The 22,541-nt window shown below is 33.1% G+C and overlaps 4 protein-coding genes across 4 annotated transcripts; all 4 read left to right on the top strand.

Moving 5' to 3' along the window:
* Positions 1-2,217: 2,217 nt before the first annotated feature.
* On the top strand, positions 2,218-2,994 carry LOC139522635 (uncharacterized). The gene has a single exon (XM_071316101.1). The coding sequence runs from the start codon at positions 2,218-2,220 to the stop codon at positions 2,992-2,994; it is 777 nt and encodes a 258-aa protein (XP_071172202.1).
* Positions 2,995-12,077: 9,083 nt separating this feature from the next.
* On the top strand, positions 12,078-16,374 carry LOC139522265 (heat shock 70 kDa protein 12A-like). Its single transcript, XM_071315820.1, has 3 exons — positions 12,078-12,264; positions 13,399-13,543; positions 15,283-16,374. Exons 1-3 carry the CDS (start codon positions 12,157-12,159, stop codon positions 15,495-15,497), a joined length of 468 nt encoding a protein of 155 aa, XP_071171921.1. The 5' UTR covers positions 12,078-12,156; the 3' UTR covers positions 15,498-16,374.
* On the top strand, positions 15,573-16,349 carry LOC139522636 (heat shock 70 kDa protein 12A-like). Its single transcript, XM_071316102.1, has one exon. It carries the CDS (start codon positions 15,573-15,575, stop codon positions 16,347-16,349), a length of 777 nt encoding a protein of 258 aa, XP_071172203.1.
* A 3,488-nt stretch (positions 16,375-19,862) lies between the features above and the next one.
* On the top strand, positions 19,863-21,227 carry LOC139522637 (E3 ubiquitin-protein ligase TRIM33-like). The gene has a single exon (XM_071316103.1). It carries the CDS (start codon positions 19,863-19,865, stop codon positions 21,225-21,227), a length of 1,365 nt encoding a protein of 454 aa, XP_071172204.1.
* Positions 21,228-22,541: the final 1,314 nt, after the last annotated feature.

Raw genomic sequence — 22,541 nt, forward strand, 5'->3', positions numbered from 1 at the left:
TTTAAAATGTACAAAACTAAATATAATTAGAGACCAACTGTTTTCCAAAATTAGAGAAATAGTTCCCTCTTTTTTAAGTATGACTAATGAAGCAAGATTTAAATTTTTGTATACGTGTGTTGAGACCGATATAATTAGAATTAATGTTAAATTTATAAGCGACATGTACATTTCTAGAAATGCTTTATTAAGCACTAAATAACTTTGTGGTACCACCTCCTCATATAATGTTTATGAATTTGGTATGATATATATATGTTTGTATGTTTGTGTATAACAAATTTGTATTGTCTTAGTATCAATCCTGTAATTTGGGATTTTAAACCAATAAAAATTACTTACTTACTTACTTACTTACCACATCGTTTTTTTTTTATATTGACACTATCTTTTACAGAATATGACAGAGAGAGAGATTTTCCTTGATTGCAGTCATTTTCTTTGGTTTGTTCCTGATTTTTTATAACACATTCTACATTATGGTAATTTTATTTCATATATGTAGCTTGGACTAATTAATTTGATAAAGATAGTTTGTCTGGTAAGCAGTCATAAATAAGTAATATTCTCTTAATATTTTCATATATTTTTATTGGATAATTAGAGCACATGAACTATAAGTCAACAAATTTGCACAGCGGTACTGATATAAGATGTTATTATACGAAGATGTTGCTATTAAATCGTGTTGACAAATATTTCTGCTTAACAAATAGCCTTCTTCAGGTGTCAATAGCTTGTAGATGTAAAAAATAAATTAGTAATACAGGTAAGTTTTGGTCTGTTGATTTTAATACATAATCTTGAACATCATAATATCAACAAAACTCGATATATTTGTCAACACGATTTAATAACAACATCTTCGTATAATAACATTTAATAAAATTTCAATGTGGAAATATTTTACAAAATCCCGGAGTGTATTGTTTTGTGTGTATTAATGCAATGCTGCACAACAAAATTAAAGGCCCTTAATTGAAACATTAAATATTCATTTTCTTCATCGATACCTTTGTAATGATTTAATAAAGTTAATAGTTCCTATTTACAAATGAATTTAGAATTAGAATGTACACATCTGTTACAGTCCAATATCTTTCTCAAGAAAGATCATCAAAATGATTTTAACACTTTAGAAAGTTGAAATACACATGTTCCACTGCATGTTCAGAAACTTTTCACATTTTATACAGTTTTTAATCTTAAGAATTTAAGATAAAACGGGTTTTAATTTTTCACATCCTATGGATAATGAACCATACCAGATGAATAATCAGATACACTACCCTTGAGACATTGGGCATTCTGCTCTGGTTGTACACTATCAAAGATTTAAAAATGACAGCAATTATCGTAGTGATTGCACGCTTACTTCAATATCATCAACACGTTATAAACTTGACTTTATGGCACCCCCCTCCCCACCCAACTGTGTGATACTCTTTGGGAATGATACCCCCCCTAAAAAGCGCCGACCCCATCAGCTGCTAATTATGCATGTTCCCTTATGTAATTCTAAAAACGGTTTCTATTCAACTTTTATTGTTTCTATAGTTTGGTTCTGATAAAATCCTTGTATTAATTTTCGTTCTAATGGATCAACCAGTATAATAACAAAAACATTGTTTTAGGTGGTAAAGTATGTCATTCAATATTCTTTGTGGACCCTGTGGCTATGTCAACACACATAAAAATGCACAGACATGGAGTACAAATTGCGAAGAAACTTTTTGTAGTGACTGCGAACAGGTTCATAGATCCATGAAGGTCACTAGAGATCACACACTGATATCAACCGACGATTATCGTAAAATTGAAAATGTTCCCATCAACCTGAAATGTGATACCCATGGCAAGAAGGTTGATCTTTACTGTAAAAACCACGACGTAGCTATTTGCGTGGCCTGCCTTCCCTTACTACACAAACATTGTTCTGATGTCAAAGAGATCAACAGCCCTTGACGACTTAGAAGATTCAATCAAAGTTGTTTTAGAAAACTTGAAAGCTTTCATCAACAACCGCAACCATGCTATCAAAAATCTTAAAATAGAAGAACAAAGCGTCAGAAAATCAATCAGTGAAATGAGAGCAAATGTCAACAAACATTTGGATGAACTTGATTTGTCTCAACGGTATGAAAACTGTAAATCAAAATATGGAGAGGTCCAGAAGTATTTGAATAAAACAGAAAAAGAAATGAACAAACATCCAACATGAAGCTTGTCGGTTCAGACTTACAGATATTTCTTGGAACTCGTCAGATGAACAAATTAATCCATAACGAGGTACAAAGAGTCAAATCAATGACGAATACATTACAGGATTACAAGATAGGGGTTGAGATTCACCAAGGAATAACTTCGTTACTAGAAAATGTCGATAATTTTGGCAAGGTTAAAGTTGAAGAAACCCCTCTCAATTTACCACTCAAAGAAGCAAAGGTCGACCAAGCTCAAATAATACATATACCAACCGGTCAATCGTTTGATCGAACAAGGCTGCAATTGCAACAAAAGTTCAAAATCAAAGACAAAAACAATAACACGAATGTCCGCGGATGTGGGATTTTACCAAACAATCATTTATTGATTGCCGATTTCAATAATAAAAATACAGCAATGATAGAGTATAGCGACGATGGAAGACACATCCGTGACATACCAGTCTCTTACCAACCGTTTGATTTGGCGATTATAGACAGTGATCGCATGGCAGTTTCTTATGGTCCAAAACAAAATATGGAAATTTTAAACATTAACAACAAAACAGTTCACACGAAAGTAACTTTCGAATGGGGTTGTTATGGAATTTCATATCAGAAAGGAAATATTTATATATTAGTAGTTAATGAAGGTATTGTGGAGATGAACATGTCAGGGAAAAGATTACGTACAATAGGTGGGAAATATGCTGATGCTTGTATTTATTATATCACTACAACAAACGACAGAATATATTGTACCCACTCTGACGAAAACTTAGTATTCTGATGTAGTATGACGGGGGAAGATATCTGAACATTCTCTGACCAATCTCTTGTTTATCCCAGGGGAATATCAGCTGATGGCGACGAGAACGTGTTTGTTGTGGGGTTATCTTCTAAAAATCTGATGATGATACAACATGATGGGAAGGTCAGTAAGACGTTACTTTCCAAATTCGACGGTCTGGACGTTCCAGTTCCCGTACATTACAATAGAGACAAAAAAATACTGTTTGTTTGTAATGGAAAAGGAGATGCCTTTCTATATAGTGTTATATAGTCAGATACAGAACAATCATACAAGGACTGAAAATGCGCCCTTTATAAATTGTTTCTCGTTTTAAAGAAAATTCTATATTGACTTATATTGGATTTATTGAATGGATGTTGCAATATTTTAACATTAGTTTACGCTCGATAGGATTTAACCTAAGGTACGATATGATAAATGTCGAAATAAAAAAAATCCAGATACAATTATATGTTTTAAACTGATCCCATTTTTTTTTACCAGAGCACTTTGTAACACTCAAACCTATTTTGTTGTTGTTGATATAATGAAGCTGTACACACGAAAGCCTTCGTATGATAGGGAATGGCCAGCACAGAATCTTTCGTCACTCCTAGGGAAAAGTATTCCGTATGATAAAAATGTTGTAGTCTTGATTTAGATGTTAATGGTGATATGCTGAAAAGAGGGACGAAAGATACCAAAGGGACAGTCAAACTCATAAATCTAAAATAAACTGACAACGCCATGGCTTAAAATGAAAAAGACAAATAGACAAAAATTAGTACACATGACACAACATAGAAAACTAAGGAATAAACAACACGAACCCCCACCAAAAACTAGGGGTGATATCAGGTGCTCCGGAAGGGTAAGCAGATCCTGCTCCACATGTGGCACCCGTCGTGTTGCTTATGCGATAACAAATCCATCCGGTAAATAGTATAATTTGGTAGGTCACATTCATGAAAGGAAAGGGGATTGTAGTTACGACGTAAGGAATATATCTGATATCATTTGTGAAACGGTTATTCCATAACGGTCAACCAACTCGTGATGACGTCCGTAAAATTTACAAAGGGATGATTTCAACTTCACCATTTAGAACTCTTGGTTTAATAGCTTCCTTGTTAGCAGCAACCCTCTATCAAGACAATCATGATAGGAAATGATAGGAAGCATTGCAATATCGTATCAATTGGGAGATCTATACCCCTATGCAGGTGCTGCTGGAATGTTGCTACTTAGAAATGGAAAGTTCACAATTGGAAAGCTGAAATCATCTCTTTTGTCGTAAAGTTTTGTTTTCAACCGACCCTCATTGTCAATTTCTAGATGTAAGCCAAGATATGAGGCCGACTTAACTGTATCGTAAGTTTGGAATATCAAACAAAATCAAATGTAGAGTTTGCTATACTTTATAAACGACTTTCTCACAAGGAAAATCTTTGAAATCTTATCTTGTTTAGTTGTGGTCTCAGTGTAAAGGTTATATGCGGCACTGACACACAAATCATTTCATCGAAAATCAGAAAGGATCCTTGTCAAAAGTAAAAACACAAAAATACTGAATTTAGAGGAAAATGAATTTGGAAAATTTCACATAGGCAATGTTAGCCTACAGGGTTAAAAAATCAAAAGTATGTAAGAATAAATTTCAGAAATAGACCGAGATTTAAAATAGTCCAAAAGTAATATGGACTTTGTAAGAGTCCACAAATAGTTAACTCCACTACGCTATTGAATGATTTTGACGTTTGTGGTTCAACATAGTTTGTAATTCATAATAGAAATATATCATAATGACATAAAATGGAACAATATTATATTGACGGGATCTTTTAAAGCACAGAGTCTCGTTATAAGAACCAAAGAAATACAAAAAGTCGCATATACAAAACAGACCAGCAAAAAATGAAAGACAATACAAACACATTGATGGGATGTATAAGTACCGAGCCACGTTAAACGGATATCACATAAAACAATCCAACAGTAAAAGTAATATTAATAATAGAACAAAGACAAATGAAAGAACAATAAAACACGTTGTTAAGATGATAAACAACATCAGTACGCAGAATCTTTAAATAAAAACCATCATGTATTATTTGTGAAGTTGATACGGAATATTTATCAACAAGGTTCCGATGAACTTTTTTAGAAAAAGGACTTGACATACCCCTGGTTAATAAACTTTCTACTCAGACACTAGTGACGTTTTACAAAGTCTGAGAAGGAGCTGTAAGCTCTTGAATATCGAATAAGTTTGGAAATATATATCCCATATGCAGGTGAAGTTGGTTTATTGCTACTAAGGTTGGGGGAATTTATAATTTCAAATTTAAAATCGTCTCTTTTGTCTTAGATTCTGGTACTGGGATGACTGTGGAAGTCAAATTCGAGGTAAAAGTCTAAAATGAGGCGGAGGAAGCCGTGTCTGTAGTTTCCTTTTTGTTCTAGTTCTGAGGGATATATTAATGAAACCCAATCAGAAAAGTTCGGATTGTTTATGGAAAGAACATCATCAATATATCTGAAAGTGAAATTAAATAATCTAGTTTCTTTGGTCCTCTTGTTTTCGACAAGTGTCTGGAGGAACTCCGATTCATATGAAAATAAAAAGAGGACAGCAAGAAGAGGCGAACAGTTGAAACGCACGTCTGGCGTATACACTAAATTTAGTGCTGGTATCTATGATGAGTTTATTTACAACAACTGGGTCGATGCCACTGCTGGTGGAGATTTATTTCCCCGAGGGTAGCACAAGCCTTGTAGTCAGCACTTTTTGTGCTGACATGAATTGTCATTGATATGGTTATATTTATAAATTTACTGTTTACAAATTTTTGAATTTTTTGAAATACTAAGGCTTTTCTACCTCAGGCATAGATCACCTTAGCTGTATTTGGCAAAACTAATAGGAATTTTAGTCCTCAAAGCTCCTCAACTTCGTACTTTATTTGTGCTTGTAACTTTATTGGATTCAAGCGTCACTGATGAGTCTTTTGTAGACGAAACGCACGTCTGGCGTATATACTAAATTTAGTCCTGGTATCTATGCTGAGTTTATTCACAACAACTGGATCAATGCCACTGCTGGTGGAGATTTATTTCCCCGAGGGTAGCACAAGCCCAGTAGTCAGCACTTTTTGTGCTGACATGAATTGTCATTGATATGGTTATATTTATAAATTTACTGTTTACAAATTTTTGAATTTTTGAAATACTAAGGCTTTTCTACCTCAGGCATAGATTACCTTAGCTGTATTTGGCAAAACTTTTAGGAATTTTGGTCCTCAAAGCTCCTCAACTTCGTACTTTATTTGTGCTTGTAACTTTTTTGGATTCCAGCGTCACTGATGAGTCTTTTGTAGACGAAACGCACGTCTGGCGTATATACTAAATTTAGTCCTGGTATCTATGATGAGTTTATTTACAACAACTGGATCGATGCCACTGCTGGTGGAGATTTATTTCCCCGAGGGAAGATGGCCATTGTTATATTATTGTTCGTTTCTGTGTGTGTTGCATTTTAACGTTGAGTCGTTTGTGTTTTCTCTTATTTTTGAGATATTGAGATCAGACGTGGCACGGTACTTGTCTATCCCAAATTCATGTATTTGGTTTTCATGTTATATTTGTTATTCTCGTGGTGTTTTGTCTGATGCTTGGTCCGGTTCTGTGTGTGTTACGTTTCGGTGTTATGTCGTTGTTCTCCTCTTATATTTAATGCGTTTCCCTCGGTTTTAGTTTGTTACCCCGATTTTGTTTTTTGTCCCTGGATTTATGAGTTTTGAACAGCGGTATACTACTGTTGCCTTTATGTATCACAATCCCAGTAGTCAGCACTTTTTGTGCTGACATGAATTGTCATTGATATGGTTATATTTATAGATTTACTGTTCACAAATTTTTGATTTTTTTGAAATACTAAGGCTTTTCTACCTGAGGCATAGATTACCTTAGCTGTATTTGGCAAAACTTTTAGGAATTTTGGTCCTCAAAGCTCTTCAACTTCGTACTTTATGTTTGCTTTTTAACTTTTTTGGATTCGAGCGTCACTGATGAGTCTTTTGTAGACGAAACGCGCGTCGGGCGTATATACTAAATTAAGTCCTGGTATCTATGATGAGTTTATTTACAACAACTGGGTCGATGCCACTGCTGGTAGAGATTTATTTCCCCGAGGGTATCACAAGTCCAGAAGTCAGCACTTTTTGTGCTGACATGAATTGTCATTGATATGGTTATATTTATAAATTTACTGTTTACAAATTTATGAAATTTTTGAAATACTAAGGCTTTTCTACCTCAGGCATAGATTACCTGAGCTGTATTTGGCAAAACTTTTAGGAATTTTTGTCCTCAAAGATCTTCAACTTCGTGCTTTCTTTGTGCTTGTAACTTTTTTGGATTCCAGCGTCACTGATGAGTCTTTTGTAGACGAAACGCACGTCTGGTGTATATACTAAATTTAGTCCTGATATCTATGATGAGTTTATTTACGACAACTGGGTCGATGCACTTGCTGGTGGAGATTTATTTCCCCGAGGGTAGTACAAGCCCAGTAGTCAGCACTTTTTGTGCTGACATGAATTGTCATTGATATGGTGATATTTATAAATTTACTGTTTACAAATTTTAGAATTTTTTGAAATACTAAGGCTTTTTTACCTGAAGCATAGATTACCTTAGCTGTATTTGGCAAAACTATTAGAAATTTTGGTCCTCAAAGCTCTTCAACTTCGTACTTTATTTTTGCATTTTAACTTTTTTGGATTCGAGCGTCACTGATGAGTCTTTTGTAGACGAAACGCGCGTCTGGCGTATATACTAAATTTAGTCCTGGTATCTATGATGAGTATATTTACAACAACTGGGTCGATGCCACTGCTGGTGGAGATTTATTTCCCCGAGGGTATCACAAGCCCAGTAGTCAGCACTTTTTGTGCTGACATGAATTGTCACTGATATGGTTATATTTATAAATTTACTGTTTACAAATTTTTGAATTTTTTGAAATACTAAGGCTTATTTACCTCAGGCATAGATTACCTTAGCTGTATTTGGCAAAACTTTTAGGAATTTTGGTCCTCAAAGCTCTTCAACTTCGTACTTTATGTTTGGTTTTTAACTTTTTTGGATTCGAGCGTCACTGATGAGTCTTTTGTAGACGAAACGCACGTCTGGCGTATATACTAAATTTAGTCTTGGTATCTATGATGAGTTTATTTACAACAACTGGTCCGATGCCACTGCTTGTGGAGATTTATTTCCCCGAGGGTATCACAAGCCCAGTAGTCAGCACTTTTTGTGCTGACATGAATTGACATTGATATGGTTATATTTATAAATTTTCTGTTTACACATTTTTGAATTTTTTGAAATACTAAGGCTTTTCTACCTCAGGCATATATTACCTTAGCTGTATTTGGCAAAACTATTAGGAATTTTGGTCCTCAAAGCTCTTCAACTTCCTACTTTATTTTTGCTTTTTAATTTTTTTGGATTCGAGCGTCACTGATAAGTCTTTTGTAGACGAAACGCGCGTCTGGCGTATATACTAAATTTAGTCCTGGTATCTTTGATGAGTTTATTGACCAATAGTTGGTCAAATCCATTTCATTTGGACTTTGTTGGATAGTCCTGTCATTGAAAATCATTCAAATATCTCCTCCTTCAATTAATGTTATTAGTCTTATTTGTAAAAACGTTTACAACCAATTTATGAACAAAGTCGAATAGAGGTATACGCAACGACGACTCCTGAACGAAATTAACGGCATATATAGATATGAAGTGTATTTTGTATATTTGGAAGCCGGTAAAGCTTTAATATGAACAAATCATCGTTACTTGATACTATCTGAACAGTGAATAATTTACTCTTTAAATTAAAATATATTGCAAGACGCCGTAGAGACAGCATCTGTTATTTTGCAATTCGTCATACAACGTTCTGCGATTCGCCGTACAATAAACAAACAATGTTTTGGTCCATACACTTTACAAAACATTTTCTTGACAACAAATTTGAGTAAATATTTTATCACATCATTTAAATCTAAAAACGTGTCTGGAAAAACAATGAAAAACAGTTTAATATCTTGCCAATCGGGCGAGAGACGACGATCGAACTCCGGTACTAAGTGGCAAGATGTGGAGTATAACACAAAATCTTGTCATTATGTTATACTTATCGGCCAAATAATTTAAAGAACTATATACCAGAAAATCATTTCTTAAGCGGTGCCCTCGTCACATCAGTATAAATGCTTTAAGCGTAATGAATTCTTACCTTGTTTACTTTTTTCCATTTTTCTCCGCTTCGTTAGTATCCAATTTCTGGAGTCGATGATACACAGTGATACTGTATAATCAACTTTTGTTGGCGTCTTTGTTTGTTTTAATTGTAATTGTGTTTGAACGATGAATTCTGTGTTGTATATATAAAAAAGAAGATGTGGTTTGCTTGCCATGAGACAACTAACCACAAGAGACCAAAATGACACAGACATAAACAACTATAGGTCACCGTACGGCCTTTAACAATGAGCAAAGCCCATACCGAATAGTCAGCTATAAAAAGCCCCTATATGACAATGTAAAACAATTCAAACGAGAAAACTAACGGCCTTATTTGTATAAAAAAAGAACGAAAAACACATATGTAACACATAAACAAACGACAACCACTGAATTACATGCTCCTGACTTGGGACAGGCACATACATAAATAAAGTGGCGGGGTTTAACATGTTAGCGGGATGTCAACCCTCCCCCTAAACTGGGACAGTGTTATAACAGCACAACATAAGAACGAACTATAAAAATCAGTCGAAAATACCTAGAAAAAACAGATATGTCTGTATAATGTGTTGTATTAGAACTTAATTATTATGCTTTAAAAATTGAAGTCAAATAGTATCATGACCAACTTCCAACGGAACTTGTGTATGTTATCCATATGATCCATGCCCACCGTCATTTTAGACCAAATTTATTTCGTTTTGGAAGTTTTTTCGAATAATTCTCTAGAAATATTTCAATGTATTTCAAAATTTATTTGTATATATACACTCTGCATTTATTAATAGATAAACGATAAATATATATTGTACCAATACTTCCAATCACATCGCTACTGAGTTGAGTCTCTACACTTGTCGTTGGTACACAAAAGGCCAACCTAGTGCTGAAAAATGTAATACTACTTTTTACAAATATGATATATCATTTTTAAACAGAAATAATTGATTGTTTTCAATGCTTTCCTTTCTTTGCAATAAAGAATATGCGGCAACATACCCTTCACGATTCTTTTTTACGATTATTGAAATTCGAAGAAAAAACAGTTTTTTATGCCTTTAAAATTTGACGAAAATCCTGTATGTTTACATTTTTATTACTCTGAAACTTCGATTTGTATTAGTTGTAATTATTTTAAGTCAGTGTGGTTTTAAGACTTGATTTTTCTAGGATACTGATCGTAATGTTGGACTCTTTTGACAGACAGTTTTCTTTTTCCAATATTTGTTGTTATAGTTCATTAAATTAGATTATTAACTGACGTTCAACTTGATTTATGTCTTCCCGATAAGATTCCCTTCATGTTCTCATACAAGATCGTTCACAATCCAATTGGTATACTTGACGACCGTTACTTATTCTGTATGATTTTTGTTTAAGGCGCATTAAAAATCAAGATGTATTACAATTAAGACTGAAAAAGTATTTACATAGATTGAAAAGAAATTGACATTGATAACAGATAAACATATCGCAACACTAAGAATTGTTTTTTTTCTTGTAGACCGATCCTGTAATATTCGGTTATGGATGCATCGAATTTAACGGAAAGCAGTTAAAAACTTTCTGATAACTTTGAATATGTTGTGGCGATAGATATTGGAACCATTTACTCTGCCTTTGCGTTTGCCCATAAAGATGACATCAACTTTGATACAGGTGAAATGAATATAATATGCAATCAACCACGGCATTGCGGGAAAGCAAATCTTATTTCGTTGAAAACTCCGACATGTGTTTTGTTGAACGATGACTCTGAACTGATGTCATTCGGTTTTGACGCTGAAAATAAATATGGCAAACTAGCGGAGACAAGAGAAAAGAATTATTTCTTTTTTAGGAGGTTTGAAATGAATTTATATCAAAAGGTAAGCACTGCATATGTTCATTTTTCTCCCAGCTAGGTATATCACATATTAACTTATTGAAATGCCTACCATTCTGAACATATTATTCAGTCAAATCCAATTTTATACGGTGAATTAAACAAAGACTATCACAATAAAGGGACGAAAGAAGACTCAGAATAAACCACAAGGATAATCAAATTGCATAAGTTTAAAAAAACAAACCTGTGGTATCAAAAGTACACAAAATTCCATTGACGGTACAATCTTTCCAAAAAAAGGAAGATTAAGTTGCTCTCCTGATCAATGGTAACAAAAATGTGGAACTTGTGGTTGTTGTATTTATAATGTTTTAACAAAAATAAACCAACCAAATTGCAACAAGTACTAATATCAAATGACGACTAAAAGGAGCAAAACAGTATAACATAAATACATATCTTCAAGAAAAATCCAAAAACTGACAAAACCAAACGCTATTAATGGAATAATTGAATTATTTCTAAGTTACTATAGGCCGGGTTCATCGGCAACATCCCCTTAAATGAGAATAAAATACATGTTATGTTGTACGGTATTATTGCCATTTATTGATTCAGAAAAAAATGATTAGATACTGTTCCTTTGCTTTTTTTGCTGTGCATGTACTGGCTTTATGTCAAGAATGCATACCCCACATCCTTTGTTTTTATGTCATATTTTTCAATGCAACAATTTGTCCTGTATAGAACACTGATACCTGTGCATACGGATGATATTCATGATTATCCGGCAAACTGTAAAATAAATTAAAAAAAAAACAACAGCGGTTGCATCGGTAAGGAACAGAAAAATTTAATCGACTAGCACGGAAAGAGATGATTTAATATCCATGAAGTTGTCAAATCACATTTTTTTTTGTAGATTCCATCCTACACCTGATGTAAATGGTAGATCTCTCCTCGCTGAAACTGTATTCTCAAGGTCAATTTTAGCGTTAAAGATTACATTTTTCAAAGAAATGAAAGGTGAAGCCAGTTTAAAGGATAAAAACGTTCGATGGGTCATCACAGTTCCAGCAATATGTTCAGAAACAGCAAAGCAGTTTATGAGAAAATGTGCAAATGTGGTAACAAACATAATTAGCATATTTATTATTCACCAATGATTTTATTTCTTACAAACGTTCATTTGTTCCAAGGGGCCTAAGGTAGCTAAGCTTTAGCCTCGAAGACAACCAGTTTCAAATATCTAATTTCAATATTTTAAACTTTTCAATAGGATTTCTTTTTTCGCAGCAGTAATAAACATACATGTACCATCCGCCTATCGTATGCTCTTACATATCGCAATTAATGCGTTACATTATTGAATGTTCGCACTATACAAACTTCCTCAATAGAGATGATCTCCTTACGAACACACTGCTCTAACAGAGTTATTGGAAAAAACGAATGAAATCGATCCTATAAAAGTCACATCGTAGACCGAAGCGATGTGTTTGTGTCTCAAAATGCAAACGTCTTATTTAGGCGAACTTATATCTGTTGATACCAGAACAGTCGTCTGATACGTAAATTTAACCAACTATAATCTAGTCTGGATTAACACTACGGGTGATACATGCACAGCAAGAAACGCATACCCCGTTTACACATCCTGTCTCGCATCTTATTGCAACCAGTTTTTTTCTTCGTCCTTGATTTTTATCTTTGGATTTATGAGGTTTTAACACAGGGAAGCTACTTTTTCCTTGATTTTCCAGTCTTGCTATTTGGTATTACATTTGGGTGTACCTCTGAGATAAACCTATTTAAAACGCATCGCAAACTTGTTACATAATCCACTATAAATAAATACGTTAAAATTTAACTACAGGTTATGAGTATCAACAATATGAAAAGAAAAACAGCAGTGCGTTTAGTGACCAGTAATTGTCAAGATATATGTTCTGTGGTTTTATGGTATAGGCAATTCCTCGTCTCATGATTTACTTTACTATATCTGACTTTATAAAGGAGGGGCGAAATATACCAAAAGGACAGTCAAACTCATAGATCCAATATAAACTGGCAACGCCATGGCTAAAAAGAAAAAGACAAACAGACAAATAATAGTATAAAGACACAACATAGAAAACTAAAGACTAAGCAATACGTACCCTACCAAAAGCTATCATTGAGGTGATTAATAATGTTTACATTCTAATGTTAGTTGCATTTCTCACCCAATGATATTATTTGTCGTAAATTACTATTTTCAGGCTGGAATAACTGACAACCACTTGATAATTGCCTTAGAACCGGAAGCTGCGTCAATTTACTGTCAGTATGTAAAAACAAGAGGAACTGATGATACTTTCAAAGTGTCAAAACCTGGAACTCAGTACATGGTGGTAGATCTTGGAGGTAGGCAAGAGAACAATATTAATCAGAAAAGAACAAGATAAATGGACATTTAATAGTCTACAAACTTGTGCAATCCTAATGAATCACCATAGCGGTGCTTTCAGATTGAAATGTAATTTGGAAAAGAAAACATCTCCCTCAGACAAAGTTGAGAATAACATTGCAGGGTATTCATGAAATCACGTAGAATTTTATCTTAATCTTATTTTTTCTTATTTTTTAAGTATAATGCATTATTTCTTTTTTGTTATATCTGCATTTTGATAGAAACAACTCTTATGTATTTCTTTTTCAATCTCAGTTTACTGAAAATCCCTGGATCCCTGCATGCAATAGTATCGCACATGAATAGAATTGACAAATTCATTTTAAGTATTTATAGAAATGCAAATGACCATTCAAGAGTTATATATTAATATCAAGCTGTTATTCATGTGATGTGCTCCAATTCTCTCTGTATGAATGATCACCTGTAACATTTGTTCTAGAATTCAAATATAGCGATTTCAAGTACGTTTTCTAAGGAAATAAAAGTTGAAAATAGAAAAGACAGACAACATTACACATAGAAGAACATAAATAATAAGCACTGAGCTACACAAAAATAAAAAAAAATAACGTGGTATGATTGCCAATGAAACTACTCTTCAAAAGAGACCAAATGACACAGAAAATAACAACTTAAGGTCACCGTAAGACTTTCAACAATAAACATAGCCAATACCTCATAGTCAGCTATGAAAAACCCCGAAATGAAAAATGTAAAACAATAAAAAAAAAAAAACGACTTAAATTCGAGGGTCATCTCATAAAATCACAAAAATACTGAAACCCGAGTATATTCAAAACGGAAAATCCTTAATCGAATGGCAAAACAACTTTCATATTCCGTGATTTGGTCAGGCATTTTCCCAAGTAGAAAGTGGTGGATTAAACCTTGTTTTATAGCCAGCTACACCCCTCACTTGTATGACAGTTAAACTGCATTATACTAACAACGATATGTGAACAAAACAAGAAGACACAATAGGTAAAAATGTCAAAATGTCAAAAATAGGGATACAGCAGTCAACTTTGGATTATTATCTTAATCCCTATGAAAACAAACAAATATGCAACAAAGAAAGGGAGAGTGGGTCCAACTCTACATGTTGCACCCGAGAGGCTCATGTAAGTACAAATCCGATGGTTCCGTAGGTCATATCCGAGGAATGAAACCGTCGTTGCCTATGAAAATAAACTCATCATAGATACAAGGACTACATTTTATATATATACGCCTGACGCACGTTTCGTCTACAAAAGACTCATCAGTGACGTTCGATTCCAAAAAAGTTATAAAAAAAGGCCAAATAAAGTACGACGTTGAAGAGCATTGAAATCCAAAATTCCTAAAAGTATTGCCAATTACAGCGAACAGATATAACTGTCAAAAACATCGATAAAATATTCCAGGGGATGATTTCAAGTAGTCCTGTTAGACAATGCATGCTCTGGAATATCGTATCAATATAAATAGACTTAGTTCATGTGTTTATGCTGCTGAAATGTTGCTTATTAAAAATGGAAAGTTTACAATAAGGAAGCTGAAATCATTTCTCATTCGTCATGTTTGTCATCAACAGACCCTAATTGCAAATAAAAAGATGTTTGTAAAATCATAAGACAGAGTTTACAGTATATGTCTTATCATTTATTTCTATCTCGATACAATTAAAATACAGTTGTTTGCTTTATAGGTGGAACTGTGGATATAACGGTACATGAAAAATTGAGCAACGGTCATTTAAAGGAGATTCACATCGCAAGTGGTGATGAATGTGGTGGAAATTCACTAAATCAAAGTCTAGTTCAAGAAATGATTCGCAATTTTGGTGGACCTTTTATCAAAGAAATTGAAAAAAACTATCCGAAAGTGTATTCTGATGTCCATAGAGAATTTGAAGCTGCTTAGAAAGCGTTTGATCTAAATTCAGATGACATGTCGATCGGTTTGCCAACAATCTTTATCGAAGCTTTATGCAAAGCAATGCATTTAGAAAGTTTACAACAAATATTAAATCAAGGTCCACATATAGGCGGATTACATTTATCGGCTGGGAACTTCCTTCAAATAAGTTATGAATTAGTGAAGGAGAAACTTTTTGACCCAACGGCTGAAAAAATCGAACAATTAGTCTCGACAGTTATATCAAGCACAAATAATGCTAACATAACTAAAATTCTTTTAGTTGGCGGACTAGCAGAATCAAAGTATATACAGGATTTTTTTCGTTCAAAATTTCCTCTTCAGACTGTGATCATTCCCAGGGAAACAGATTTATGTGTAGTCAAAGGAGCGGTTATGTTTGGACATACACCAACACGGATTTCACATCGCGTTTCAAGATATACTTATGGATCAAACTTTTCGCCTACATTTGACAATTCAATCCATGATGAAAAAAGAAAAAGAATTATAGACGGAGTAGACAGATGTGTCGGTGTCTTTGATATATTTTTCAAAATGGGAACTGTTATAGAAATTGATACAAATGTCAAACGGACATATGTAACAGTTGACAAATTTCAAAAGAGCCTTGATTTGTCCTTGTTTGCTTCAACAAAGGAAAACACGACTTATACAAATGAAGAAGGTTGTACTAAAATAGAAGATTATGTTTTGGTTCTACAGAATCCGACTGAGGAACTAAAACGAATAGAAGTGAACATTGTATTTGGAAACACTGAGATATCAGTAGATGCGCATGATGCATCAGGGAAACTATGTGACATATCTTTTCACTACCATGACAATATTCCATAAATATGGGGAGAAACTTCAATTATTACTATGCGTCCTTGTGAAATAATAGTTTTTTTTAAAACAGTTAGTATTAAAAAATCGGGGCAAATTTTCAAATATATCTATGCGTCTATGTAAAAAAAAATTTTTTTTTTGAAACAGTGAGAATTATAATATAAATAAAAAATTAAGTTTTATAAAATTGAGGCAACAGTAGTAAACCGCTGTTCGAAATTGATAACAGGGGTATTTACAAAAGAGTCGGGGTTTCAAAAGCAGCAAATCTGACGACCGAAGAAAATTCAGTTTATTTTTATCGTTTTTAAGTGGCCAGTCCCTTTAGAGAAGTTAAGAAAGTAAGTTGAAAAAAAAATTGTTACAATATCTAACGCCAAGTTGAACAGCAAAATCACAAAAATACTGAACACCGAGGAAAATTCAAAACGGAAATTCCCTAATCAAATGACAAAATCAAAGGCTCAAAAACATCAAACCAAAGGATAACAATCGTCATGTTTCTGAGTTGTTACAGACATTTTCATATGTAAGAAATGGTGAATTAAACCTGGTTTTATAGCTTAACCTCCTACTTGTATGACAGTCGCATCAAATGTCATAATATGGACAACAATGTGTGATCAAAACAAATAGATATAATAGGTAAAGATGTCAAATATTAAGGTACAGCAGACAACATTGTGCTATAATCTTAATCATTATGAAAAAAGAAATATGTAACAAAGAAACACAAAAAGGCATATAGACAAAGCACAATAGTAAAATTGAAAAATAAGAATATGAAAATTTACCATTGCAAATTAACACAATGACGGGGTGTGTATGTACCGAGCCACGTCATATGTAACAAAGAAACTCAAAAAGGCATATACACAAAGCACATTAGCAAAAGTCAATAAAAAATAAAAAATGTTACATACCACAATAGCACAAAGCCTCCCCTGGCTATTGAATTTATCATGAAAAACTTTTGGCCATCTAAATATCTCATTATAAAGTATTACCAGATGATCATGGTAAGGATTTGATCATCCCGTTACTTGTTATATATCTACTGTATCCTTTATTTATCGTTTTGTTTTACATGACCTTCTTTGTTTTATCGTCACTTCATTTGGACAGTAAGTAGATCTCATCATAAAATATAACCATATTGACAATTTCCCTGTATTTGCATAATTCTTTATTATGGTTGCAGATGATATACATCTAAAAATAGCAACATTCACTGGAACAGATTACACTGGAAAAAAATAGTAACAACTATTTTGTTGTCAACTCGCATATGAGCTTATATGTTAAGAAAACAAAAACGGGTATCTGTATACATACGAGTATACAATGTGACTCTCAAACAGCTCTACAGGAAGTCTATATAATGCATATGCGACCGTGTTCTACTTGCACGGCTATTTTTACCTGATATCCCAATCAAAAGAGGGGCGAAAATACCCCTTGAGACATTTAAACGCATAGATCGAAAGCAAACTGACGACGCTATGGCTAAAAAAGAAATAAACAAACAGAAACAAATTTATAGTATACAAGATATAACGTAGAAAACAAAGAAATAAGCAACACGAAACCCACCAAAAACTGATGAAGCTGATATCCACCTATACACTGTTGTATCTAACTTGTCCTATAATGTCTGTTTGTTTTGTTCACACGTCGTTATCAATATATTTGTTCAGTATTTTTGTCATTTTTCTTTTTGATAATGATTTTTTTTCTTTTCTTTTTTGTGAACGTTATTAATTTCATGCGTTCGAAGTTTTTTTCTAGATTTTCCAGAAAAACCAAACAATTGAAAGCCAAGGATGTATTAGAACCGAAACAGTTCAAGAGCTATTTGATAAAGTTTAATCGAAATTGATATTCATATGTTTTATACCTCTTTAAAATTCAAATTGTACTTAATACAATTGATTGCGATAAAATATCTAAACATTATTTTGTCTAACCTATATAAAAAGGGCAATAATGAGTTGTATAATATACAGTCTATGAGAAGTGCGAATCGAGAAAACTGTTTTTATGCGGTGACGAGATTTTTTCTGATATTCAATTGTAAATTGTCGTATTCCATTGCATGCTGTTAAAATACACTTTTAAGACAACAATCTAAATTCTCATTCGTTTTGTTCTTTGATAGCATTTGATTTTTTTAGTCTTTATGCACTGACTATCTTTGAGTTCGTTATTTTTGTTACACATTTTCCATATGTTAATGATTGAATCAAGTCATGTTGAATAGACCGATCCGAATTTTCGTTGAAATTGGTGACATCCAATTACATTCATTATGTTTCTATATGAACATGTAAAAAAATACATTTGTGTGATCCTTACTAAATGTAAACTGTATTAATGGTATTTAAATCCTAAGCACCACGCTAAATATATATACATTGTTTCCGCACTCTCTCTTAACATCTTTAATTTCGTAACGTGTTTCAGAAGAAAAAAAATGGATTGAGGATTGTTTTATAATAAAAAAGGATATCACTATTCTGTCAGAAAACAGTTGCATTCACATAAGAATGAATAGCAGTATTATCATATTACAGGTAATTGTGGTGAACAATGCAATCGAACAAGCTCAACTACCATTTAACTGTCTTTGGTTTATCATTGTCACAGCATTTTGACACCTCAAAATAATTGATCGTGCAGACACATTTTATTTAATCCAAATCCATATTTACTTGAATACATGCAACATAATTGGGATTAAACATTTAAAATACATGGCAAGTTGCATAATAGTTTGCCATGTTAAATATATTACATGCATGATTTTTAAAACAAGTAATCACTACTTTCATTCCAACAAATGTCAACATTCGTCTGAAAATTTCCTACGATTCCAAAAGAAAATATCGCTACTCCACATAAGAAATGGATTTCTCGATTCGCACTATCTATAGACTGATACATGATTAAGCTAATGCGTGTATTGTAGCCAATTAAAGATATTTTAACTATGCGTAAAAATTATATATAATAGATGACATTTAAATGAATACAAATCATCGGTAAACAAATCTTCAAAATAGTGGGATCAAATAAATCACGAAATATTTAAATGCGATGTAATACATTAAAAACTCGTACAATTTGAGAGAAGTCTAAAATCAAAGATACATGGACAGAGGTAAGTGTTTCTCACGTATTCAAAAATATTTTGCAATTAATCTAAACACAAATAATGGTAGGCATTTTATATTGTGTTCCATAAAACAGAATAAGCTTTAAAATGAATTTGATCGCATGCATTTTGATCCAAATAGTTTGAGTTTTCTTAAGTGTTTTAGAGCATTTTATTCTTAATTTTATATAGTTATATTTAAAAGATTTCGTTATTTGGAGAACATTGTGCGTTTTGTAGAAAACTTTTAGGGATTGATTAAATATGCCGCAATTTCGTTGATTTAATCTGTATTTAGAAATTTACCATCCATTTTAACAAGTACTAACATTAATACTGAATACATTTGTTTTAGATAGAGCAATATGTCATCTATACTGTGTGGACCCTGTAGGCGAAGAAACACACATAAAAATGCGGAGAAATGGTGCATTAAGTGCGGGGAAGGGTTGTGCATTGACTGCAAACAGAGTCACAGATCTATGAGTGGTACTAGTGATCACAAATTAATTTCAATAGAAAAGTATCTTGAAATTAAAAATATACCTATTAACTTGAAATGTGATAAGCATAACAAGAAGTTTGATAAGTACTGCAAAACACACGATGAAGCTATTTGCATGGACTGCATACCGTCAAAACACAAATGTTGTTATGGCGTCGTTATTTCACTAGAAGAAGCAGAAAATCATGCAAAGAAATCAACAGCCTTTGATGAATTGGCGAGTTCAATAAAGTGCACTTTAGGGAACATAAAGAAATTTATGAAAACTTGCGATATTTCTAAGGAAAAATTCAAAACTCAGAAAGAAAGTGTCAAGGATTCAATCAAAGCAATGCGAACACACTTAAACACTCATTTAGATGAACTTGAGGGGAAATTATTAGATGAGTTGTCACAACGATATAAAGAGTGTAGTATAGAATATAAAAACAAAAGGAAACATTTGAAAAAAACAAAAAAGGATATCGTAACATTAAAAAGACAAACATCACAGTTAAAGCGGTTTGGATCTGATTTACAAGTATTTCTTAGAACTCGTGAAATCAACAAATTAATCCACGAAGAGGTACGCAAAGTAGAATCGACGACGAGTACAATGCCGGATTACAAGATAGGAGTTGAGATGCATGCAGGTATTAATACATTGTTGAAAGATGTGGATAACTTTGGAACAATTAAAATTGAAGAAAACACAATCAGTTTACCATATAAACATGTAAAAGCAGGTCAAGCTCAAATGGTTCATTCACCGGCCGATCAATCTTTTGAGCATACCAAACTGCAGTTCCGACGAAAATTCCGAATACAAGCACAAACTGATAGAATGAATGTCTGTGGGTGTGCAATTTTACCAAACAGTCATATATTGATTGCCGATTACAATGGAACGGTTATTATGGAGTATAGTGAAGGCGGGACGTATATCCGTGACATACCCGTATCTAGAAGACCTTACGATCTGACGGTTATAGATACTGATAATATAGCAGTTTCGTATGGAAACTGTATGGAAATATTGAATCTTAAAAACAACGAAGTTTTAACCAAAGAAACATTCGAATGGAATTGTTGGGGAATTTCATATTACAATAAGAAAATTTATGTCGTAGTCTTCACTGAAGGAATTCAGGAATTTGATATATCAACGAAGTTCAAACGTTTGATTTTTGAGAAACATAAGGAACCTGATGTTTTTCATATAACAACTGTTACAGACGGAATTTAGTGTGCATCTTCTTACAAAGGCATAGTGTACTGCTGCAGTATGCAGGGGAAACTCTTTGGTCATACACTGATGAATCTCTTGTCTAATCAAGAGGAATATCAGTTGACCGTGGTCAACACGTGTTTGTTGTAGGAAGAGATTCTAACAATCTGATGATGTTACGACACGATGGGAAAGTCAGTAAGACGTTACTTACTGAATCCGACATTACAACAAGAAAAGGAAATTATTGTTAGTGTGTAACCAAGAAGATGGATATGTGTTTCTGTAGAGTGTTTTATAGAAAAAACATCCATCTGAAGACTGAAAATGTGCCCTTTAGTGTGAAGTTCGTCCATTTCTAATCCGTCTTATTTTAATTGCTACAGTACTGTGGTTTGACAAAAGGGATTTTATTGAAACAGTGATTTCATTTTTACAATGGTCAGAACATGTATGGCGAAAGACGACTATAATTAAAAAACTGTAAGGCGTGTTCAAGTTTTGCTAAATTAAACAGAATTTTGCTCGGAGTTCAGTATTTTTGTGATTTTACTTTTTACGTTAGCGTGTACGTAGACTGTCTACTTTTAGTCAGGATGTAGTTCAACGATTTGTGTGTTTTTTTTGCTATGTTATTTTCTGTCCAGACCGAAGGTCCGCTTCCGCTCGAGTAGCCTGGATTCTTCTTAATTCATAAAAGAGGAATGAATCAGGGGGTCAAGAGGGTTATGCTGCAATAAAAAAAAAATATTCATTTTCTGTGTTCCATCTACCAGACACCCTCGGATTTGGACCTTTGGAAACTTGTTTGTTTAACATTAGCATACAGATACATGTTTCGTTTTTGAAGCTTTGCAGAAGTCGTTCTTTTATTTTCGTTGATAATATAAATAGTCCATAGTGTGGACAGTGTAAACTTGCAATTTTTTTCATGCACCTGCCAAAATATTGTGTTGTTTTCATATATCTTATGCACAACATATAAAGTAGGGGATGAATTATCATCCTTTAAAAAACATTTTGGGCACGAATTGTTAGATAAAGTAGTACTGATTTCATCCATTTAAAAAAGGTTAACAACTAGTATGTTTAAAGTTGTGAAACTGAATTAAAGGCCCCCATTGTCGATAATTTGAGTTTAAACTTATAGAATGATGATACAATGTGCAGTTATATGAAATATGTTTTATAAAGTATGTAAAAAATGAAGAATATAAAAGACAGACAAAATATTTGTATGCAACTTGATGTAAATGTTATAGATTTGACACTTTATAGAAGTACAATAATGTAAAAGAAAATTTAAAGCATTTCTAGCTCAACAACAAAGTC

Source organism: Mytilus edulis, chromosome 5 (assembly GCF_963676685.1).
Source record: "Mytilus edulis chromosome 5, xbMytEdul2.2, whole genome shotgun sequence".
NCBI lineage: Eukaryota > Metazoa > Mollusca > Bivalvia > Mytilida > Mytilidae > Mytilus > Mytilus edulis.

Coding starts and splice junctions, on each gene's coding strand:
- LOC139522637 (XM_071316103.1), top strand. CDS start 19,863: ATGTCATCTATACTGTGTGGACCCTGTAGGCGAAGAAACACACATAAA.
- LOC139522635 (XM_071316101.1), top strand. CDS start 2,218: ATGAAGCTTGTCGGTTCAGACTTACAGATATTTCTTGGAACTCGTCAG.
- LOC139522636 (XM_071316102.1), top strand. CDS start 15,573: ATGCATTTAGAAAGTTTACAACAAATATTAAATCAAGGTCCACATATA.
- LOC139522265 (XM_071315820.1), top strand. CDS start 12,157: ATGAAAGGTGAAGCCAGTTTAAAGGATAAAAACGTTCGATGGGTCATC. Junction 12,265..13,398: donor TGAGAAAATGTGCAAATGTG/GTAACAAACATA, acceptor TACTATTTTCAG/GCTGGAATAACTGACAACCA. Junction 13,544..15,282: donor CATGGTGGTAGATCTTGGAG/GTAGGCAAGAGA, acceptor TTTGCTTTATAG/GTGGAACTGTGGATATAACG.